The sequence below is a fragment of the Blennius ocellaris genome (assembly GCF_963422515.1).
Source record: "Blennius ocellaris genome assembly, chromosome: 21".
Taxonomy (NCBI): domain Eukaryota; kingdom Metazoa; phylum Chordata; class Actinopteri; order Blenniiformes; family Blenniidae; genus Blennius; species Blennius ocellaris.
This window is the reverse complement of record NC_137670.1, coordinates 5941127-5949558: the sequence shown is the minus strand read 5'-3', so window position 1 is coordinate 5949558 and position 8432 is coordinate 5941127. Positions and strand designations below refer to the sequence as shown.

The following is an 8432-nucleotide window of genomic DNA, read 5'->3' as shown; positions in this document are numbered from 1 at the left end:
AGACGAGCTCTGCTGGACTGAGATGTGGGAAAGAGACGTTTGAGATGGTCGATCTTTGTGAGCTGGTGTGTTGTTGAAGAGACTGAGTTTAAACCTGCTCAGTTCATATGAAGAAAAATAAAATCCCCCACACCAGCTGATCCTATTGACGCAACGTAGGATGGGTCCATATTTTCACCAAATTCTGGATATGGCAGCAGAAATAGACTCGTCAACCCTTCAAGGTCTATTGGAAAGTTTTGGTGATCATGTGTGAACTGTAGCTTCCGGTTCCTGCACCGCTGCTGCTGTCGATGATCAAGTTCAAGCTGCATCCTGTTTGGGAAAAGCTCAGATGTTCTTCTGCACACCTTGGTTATACCCAGTGGCCATCAGAGTTCCTGTTGTCTTTCTATCGTCTCCAACCCAGCCCGTGGCCTCTTTTTGTCCCAGAGAACTGCTGATCGCTGGATCGTTTCTGTTACTCGTCGTCCTCTGGAAACCCCCGGAGGTCGTGTGAAAATTCGATCGGGTCAAGCAGTTTGTCAAGAACTTGGATCACCAACCTGGGATGTTCACAGTGACTTAAATCTCACCTCTTCATCCTTCCCATGCTCTCATTGAACTCCCAGCAGCTCGTCTTCGCCAAGTCAGTCAGCGCTGGATTTTCATCTCGGATTGGTGGCGCCCCCTGCAGGTGAACCCTGATCTCTGCAGCCTATAATTGGCTGCCAGTGAGGGCTGCTGGGTAATCCAGAGGCTTAGCCGCTGTTCAGAGTGAACACACCGGAGGAGGAGGAGGAGGAGGAAGAGACCCTCAGGTGATCTGCAGGTGAGGATCTGCCAGCTCCTGCACACCTTCGGTTCAAGTCCAAGGTACGTGTTTGCATGAGTGTGTGTGATGATGAAACAGCTGGTTTGAGTGGGCGGAGCCTCAGCCTGACCAGCTTCAACCAGGAAGTCTGAGCAGGTTAAAGGTGAACTTGAACTGAAACTGCACAGTTCGCTGAAGGTTTCTGTATGTGTGTGTGTGTGTGTTTCTCTGTCTGTGTGTGTGTTTCTGTGTGTGTGTGAAGGATGAAAGTGTGTGTGGCGGCGCTCCTTTGTTATGAGTGACGGAGATGAGGACTTGCAGAGTTGGGGCTGGACTGACCTGTGTGTATCCTCACATGTTTAGGATTAATTACTATAAAGTGATGTCAGTAATTCTTGTCTGTCGGCCCGGGGTCACCTGAGGTCACCGAGGTCACCGCGGTCACCCGGGGTCACAACAAGTTAAATTTGTTGTCCTAGAACTAAAAGTGGACATTGACTCGCTGTGTTCTGTATTTCTGATTAAATCTTTTAGCTCGAGTTACTCCTCTCTTCTGTGGGACTGGGAGAAGGAGGACCAGCAGGAGGAGGAGGAGGAGGCGCAGACGGGAGTCATGTCCAGACGGAGCCTGCGGCTGGACGACAGCCTCCTGGACCACAGCCTGCCACACAGCAGTGCCTCCTTCAGCGCAGGAGGAGCGAGTTGGAGGAGCAGCAGCAGGTCCATCACCTCCCCCTTCTATCCCCACCACGCTCCTCCTCCTCCTCACCTCCTCTTCCTCCAGGTCCCTGAGGTCTCGTGGCCCCCGGCAGCTTTCCGCCTCCTGCTCCGAGTCGCTGCTCCTCCCTCGGACCCCCCTGAAGTCGGCCGACCCGTCGGTCCTCAACAGCAGCCTCCACAGCGTGGCGTCGGACGCCTCCCTCATCTCCTCCCTGCTGGAGGAGTCCACCTTACAGGAGTCCACACTGGTCGACACACTCTGGGGTATGACTCCCCCCTGCTGCTCCCCTTCCACCTCCTCCCAGACGACCCTGACACTTGTTTTTCTCCTCAGGTCTGGACCACGACTCCGACTTTAAAGGTCAGTGTCCTCCTCGTATCTCCTCCTCCTGTTGGACCGGCTGATGACTCAAATCGGAAAAAACACAAGACGTGAAAATATAATTAAAAAAAAAGAAAGAAAAGAAAAATCCTTTATATTGTGAAGTTTTTTTCGCGTTATTTACATTGTGATGAAAATCGTCCTCCGCTGGTCTCAGTCTGTCCGGTTGTGTTGCAGAGAGCAGCGCCGCCCCGGTGGAGGAGAGCGGCGCTGCAGCCAAATCGCCGCTCGGCAGACTTTACTGCACCAACTGTGAGGCGCCGTCGTCCTCCTGCGTCTCACCCTGCGTCTCCTCCTCGGTGCAGACGGAGCACCGAGAGTCGGAGGCGTCGACGATATACAGAGGAGGAGGAGGGAGGAGGAAGAGGAGGAGAGAGAGTGAGACATTGTTCTTTTAAATTAGTTTTACATTTGATTTATTTCATTTTGAATCTCTTGATTAAATATATTACCATTTGATATTTTTCACTGTTGAAATTATTTGAAATTAAATGAAATATTTCAGTTTCAATAATTTTTTTTTTGCATCTGTATATATTTTTTTAATTGTTGAATGACGTGAAATGTTTTTCCCGTTATGTCAAACATCTTAGTACTGTACCTTTTTTTTAAATGAGAAATGACAATGCCAAGTTTTCTCCTTTTCGTCAGTTTAGTTTTCACTTTGAGTTCAATAATTGCATTTTCACCTCCAAAATGTTGAGTGAAAAACCATTTCGCAATCTCCTCCTCCTCTTCTCTCCTCCCAGATGTTCTGCAGGTTGTGGGCGGAGCCACAGCTCGCTTCGTGCAGCTGCTGCTACGCGTCTGGCAGGTGCTCGTGGGGTCAAAGGTCACGCAGGAGGACAGGCGAGCAGGTGGGGCGGAGGTTTCAGGTGTCCCGTTGAGCTCCTGCCTCTCGCTTTGGCTGTTGCCATGGCGAAATGCAAATCTCTGCGCCTCCTGCTCGCTCCTCTCTCACTCCCCCTCTCACTCTTCCTCCCGCAGCTCGAGCCGCTCCTCCAGGAGTCATGAGCCTGAAGGAGGCGCCGGCCGAGACGAAGCCCACCGGATCCCTGTGTAAGTGTGTCTTGTACAATATGTGTTCATGTGTAAACGTGCAGAACCGGCGTTTGGCTCTTCTGTTCAAATAAAAAGCTGATGATAAATGGATCCTACAGTCATGAAAGGAAAAACAAATTTTATTCAAGTACTTTGATAAACTCTTTGGAACATTCCTAGAGTGAAGCTCTGTTCCGGCTGCAGCGCCTCAACTCAAAAATCAACACTTTCCATGATTTTTGCTTAACAAACTGGAAGCTGAAGCGGCTAGCCACGATGCTAGCTTTAGCTTTAGCTTCAGAGGAATGTGAAGTACTTCTGACAACCGAGTGAAACATGATTTAGTGAGAAAACACCGATCTGCACCGATCCCTGTATACTCTTTCACACACACACACACAAGTTGCTTCATGACTTTGCATCATGTGAACGTTTCTTCCCCTCAATGTTCCGCTGCGTGTGAACGCCAACAGGTGACGACTGTCAGGAGGTGCAGCGGTCGGGGTTAAAGGCCTCCTCTTCCTCCTCCTCCTCCTCTGTGCGGAGCTCTGCAGAGTTCACAGGTTCAGTCTCTTCCATTACAGCCTGAACACATCTGGTTTCACCAGGATGGCAGATTAGCTGCCCCCTGCTGGTGGCGGTCGGAATGACTGCAGCAGTGTCGAGATGCAGGTGTATCACGTTATAGGCTGCTGCCCCCTGGTGGCCGATCACACAGCTAACAGTATTTCATGATGAATCATTGCATTATCTTCACGCGGTAACTCGGTAGGAGTTGCTTGTTCGATTCCCGAGGGCCGCCAGCTGGACCGAAAACCTCTCGTGTGTGTGTTGACTCTTCTTCCTCCTCCTCCTCCTCCTCCTCCTCCTCAGCCCGGACTCTGTCTCTGCTGGCTCGCACCGCCGCCACGTTCCTCTGGCCTCTGATCAGGGAGGCGCTCAGAGCCGCGTGGAGCAGCGGACGCTCTGCAGGTCGCCCTCCGCCGTGTTCGATTTCCCCGCCGAACCTGAGTTTCTTCGCTCCTCCTTTCATTCCCACTCTGGTCGAGGTTTTCCAGGCTGTCGTGTGCTGCTCCTCTTTGACTCTGTGTGTTGGTGAAGGATTCCTTCCCCGTGGAGCTCTGAGCTGCATGCTGTAGAAAGGTTTCACTTCCTGTACTCTGACGTCGCCTCACGTTTACCTTCACGTGTGTGTGTGTGTGTGTGTGTGTGTGTGTGTGTGTGTGTGTGTGTGTGTGTAGGTGGGGTGCTTGCTGACGTGTTCAGACGGTGGTCCTGCAGCAAACCGACTCGGTGAGTTGATGAAACGAGCATTCTCCCCTAACGCTCTCATCCTTAACGACTAGTTTGCCCCGCTGCATTGTGGGTAAACGAATCGTGTTACTTGAGGAAGCCTGCAACATATTCAACAGACAAACTGGAGTTTGATCATGAAAAAAACCCTAAACTGACGGTTCAGTAGATTAATATTAGTCGTTTTTTGGTTTGAAAAAGTTAGAAATTACATTTATTTTTTAATGAAAATACTTATTTTTTTAAGCCATATTAAAAAAAAGTCATTTGGTTTTTCTTAAACGTTAGAGTTTATCTCCCCTAGTAACCCCAGTTAGATTTATCTTTTGTTTTCTTTATAAAACTGAAAACTTTTAACGATTTATAAAAAAAGCCTTTTGGTTTATTAAATATTTAACCTACAATCTAACTACTTACTTTAACACTTTCAGTTTTTGTTATTTTATACTTGATCTTTGGTTGAATTCTTGTTAAACCTTTTTTGTAAATGTTTGATTCAGACTTTCTATTTATTGTGATGAAACCTGCTTGTTTTCTCGCTGCAGATCTGCTCTGGGACTCCTGCTGCTCCTGCTGCTGCTTCTCCTCAGTGAGACTTTGCCTCAGTTTTAGTTTTACACAACATTCCCAAAGGTGTTGCGTTTACACGGCGTTTTGAAAACGATGTTCTGCGCAATGTGATGTGCCGAAAGTAATACTGTAAACATTGACAATGGGAGTTCGGGGATCTTCTAGTGGACAGACGAGCACGTTGGATTGTTATTTCAGTGACTGTCAGCTATAAAACTACAAAGTCCCGGGAGGATGTGGACTGGAAGTCGTGACACGCTGGAGGAAATAATGTCTGTGGTGCATTTCCACTGTTAAACCTCCGAAAGGTTTGAGTTTTTTTACGTGAAAACATTGTGATCAACGTTCCTGTCAACAAGCCGCTTTTAGAGGATTTGATTTAGAAAAGATTCAGTTGACATTTTGCACACTTTGTCGGGTTGATGCAAATTTAGCAGCACATTAAATCAAATTTTCAAACTGAGGTTTTATAATGAATCCGTTTTTAAAGCGACGGACACCACGGACAAGTCGGCTCCTCCAGTAAACAGGAGTTTAGTTCAATATTAACAGTGAGGACAACAGAGACAGACGGGCTGTAACATTTCAACCCCTCCCCACAATAGGTCTCAGTTGGTTCGGTCCACCCAGTCTGCAGCCGGTTCTCGTCTCTGATTGGATGACGGCGCCTCCTGAAGTTGAACACCTGGAGCCCTCCGAGAGCCAATCAGGAGAGAGCGCCGCACTGCCACAGGAGGAGCAGCTCCTTCTAACAGCTGCAGAGACGGACGGAGGAGAGGAGGTCTCACACACACACACACACACACACACACACTTCAAATAAAAAAAGGCTGATTTTCATTTTATGTTCTTGCATCAAACAATGACAATATTCTGAAGTCTGTTAAGAGGATATTCCCAGAAATTAAAATGAAATTGTATATCAGCAGATCTCCTCACGTCCACAAAGGGGCGATGTAGAGTTGTGATCCAGACCTGCTCTTCATGCTTCACAGGTAGTGGTGGCGGCGGCGGCCTCGGTAGAGTGGGCGCGTCTCTTTCACGTAGAACGCCGTCTGGCCGCGCTGTGGGAGCGCGTGGAGGCCGGAGGGCGGCGAGCGGAGCGGAGACACGACGAGGTGCTGCGTCTGTACGCCGCCCTGCAGCAGCAGCGGGATGGCGAGGGGGCGTGGCTTGACCAGCTCCTGGACCAGCAGCTGTCGGAGATCCGGAGGCAGCTGGACGAGGACCGCCAGCAGAGGGAGCAGGTGAGCTGACGATACTTTTCGAAAAATGGCAACGCTTTCTCCACTTTTTTTTCTTTTCTTTTTCATCCAATGAACACTGTTGCACTGCGCCAGCCGAGCGCTCGCGCTGCGACCTGATTGGAGGCGTGAAGCTGTGATGTCACTGACTCTTCACATGTGCAGGTGCGACAGATGGACCTGATGCAGCAGCATGCTCACGCCTCACGGCTGGATCAGCTAGAGCTGCAGCTAAAGGTGGTAACCGCTAACACTCAGGTGAGAGGTGAAGCTAAACGTGCTAAACGCTAACAATCAGGTGGTTAAATGTGTGTGTGTGGGTTCCACAGCAGGTACTGTCAAAACAGGAAGTTGCCACACCTGTGTCCGCGTCCACCCCCGCACTCCCAGCAGCCGTCGGGTAACTTTCATCCTCCTCCACAAGAGCAGCTTGGCTCACAAGTCGAAGGCTCACGGTTCGATTCCCTCCTCCAGTGTCGGGGTGGACCGTCAGTCAAACGACGCGCTGGTGACCGAGGTCGCTCGGCTGGAGGCGGCTCTGCAGGACGTGCGGCGAGACGTGGACAGTCTGTCGGGGTATGGGGACGGCTGCCGACAGCTCGCCACGGTGCACCAGGAGGTGAGACCACGTTCGATTCCTCAGACGCTTATGAGGTGCGCTCCGAGCGACCCCCCCCCCATTAACCACCTGGTGATCCACCTCTGACCAGATTTCAGGACAGGTCGCCGTTCATGTCCGGGAGGAGCTCCGGGCGCTGGCGTCCGGAGCTGCGGGAGGCGCCGTGCTCTCGGAGTCGCTCCTGCAGTGGCTGTCGCGGCACTGCGTGAGCAAGGCCGACCTGCAGGAGGCGCTATCCTCGGTGCAGCGCAGCGTCCTGCACAACGTCAGCCTGCAGCTGGAGCAGCGGCGCAGTGACGACTCGGCCGGAGGCTCCGCGGCGGGCGGCGTGACGGCCGAGGTGAGGGAGGCGGAGCCAGTGGGTTCGGGAGCCCGAGCTTCTTGAAGCTGCAGCGTTTGTTTGGTTACCGTGGCGACGCTTTGTCTGAGCTCGCCCCGTCTGCTCACAGACTCGCCGGTTCTCTTGCAGGACGTCGGCGAGATGGTGACGGACGCTCTGCGGCTGTTCTCTCAGGACCGGACCGGCATGGCCGACTACGCTCTGGAGTCCGGAGGTCAGGAACCGAAGAGCGGCGTCGGTCCCACTTTGTTTGAAGAACCATCATGTCGGATCTGAGCATCTCCTTCACGTCTGTGAGCCACTCATCAGTTGTTCCTGTGTGCGTTGGTCCTGCAGGGGGCAGCGTCGTGAGCACTCGCTGCTCCGAGACGTACGAGACGAAGGCCGCCCTGCTCAGCCTGTTCGGAGTTCCCCTCTGGTACTTCTCTCAGTCTCCTCGGGCCGTGATCCAGGTCGGTGAACCCGACGTCTTCCCAGTTTCGTCTCGACATCCCGTCGGTTTCTCTCATCTCGTCGTGACGACTCTCTGGCTCCCGTCTTTCAGCCCGACGTCCATCCCGGGAACTGCTGGGCCTTCAGGGGCTCGTCGGGCTTCCTGGTGATCCGGCTGTCGATGAGGATCCGGCCCACCGCCGTCAGCCTGGAGCACATCCCCCGGGCGCTGGCTCCCAGCCGGCAGCTGCTCAGCGCCCCGCGAGACTTCAGCCTCTCCGTAAGAGCCCGACCCGAGTGGCGGCGGCAGCCCAGACGCTCCCGTCCGCGTCCCGTTTTGATCCTCGCGTTGTGCTTTCAGGGTCTGGACCACGAAGCCGAGGAGACGGGGACGCTGCTGGGGACGTACACCTACGACCAGGACGGAGAAGCTCTGCAGACGTTCGCCGTCACAGTGAGTGAAGTCACATGACAGGAAGTGGAGACGCACGTGGGTTGGGGGGGAGGGGGGGGTCTGTGTTTAACAGTGTGTGTTGGTTCCTCAGGAGGACACCGACAAGACGTTCCAGATCGTGGAGGTTCAGGTTTTGTCCAACTGGGGCCATCCGGACTACACGTGTTTGTACCGGGTCAGAGTTCACGGGACGCCGGCGGCGTCCAACATCCCGAGGACTTGACGAGTCCAGCCGCTCTGCGGGTCCGACGCGTTTCTTCAGTGTCGTTCTGCTGCAGAAACATTTCAAGGTTGGGTCGAGACGGCGCTGGGAGGAACGTCGACGCTCATCGGCTCACAAACATTTTCAGGTCGAGAAGCATCTTTTTTTTTAGAATGAAACTCCTTCAGAGCCTCCAGATGGACGACTTGAGGAACGGCGGGCAGAAAACCGACACGTCCGATTGTTTTAAGTGTGTGAAACATTTGTTTTTTAAAAATGAATAAATAAATGAGGTGAAAGTACTCGCTCTGTCTCCTGTTTGTCTCTGGCAGAGGAGAGGTT

The 8432-nt window shown here is 52.3% G+C and overlaps 1 protein-coding gene across 1 annotated transcript; it reads left to right on the top strand.

Moving 5' to 3' along the window:
• Positions 1–1406: 1406 nt before the first annotated feature.
• Positions 1407–8111, top strand: LOC308145543 (uncharacterized protein; the record flags this gene model as incomplete). Its single annotated transcript, XM_080517007.1, has 18 exons — positions 1407–1513; positions 1578–1777; positions 1848–1874; positions 2073–2147; positions 2645–2752; positions 2883–2954; positions 3410–3499; positions 5405–5580; positions 5795–6046; positions 6209–6308; positions 6434–6443; positions 6518–6662; positions 6754–7020; positions 7132–7216; positions 7339–7454; positions 7547–7714; positions 7796–7888; positions 7980–8111. 18 exons carry the CDS (start codon positions 1407–1409, stop codon positions 8109–8111), a joined length of 2223 nt encoding a protein of 740 aa, XP_080373133.1.
• Between the last annotated feature and the right edge of the window lie 321 nt (positions 8112–8432).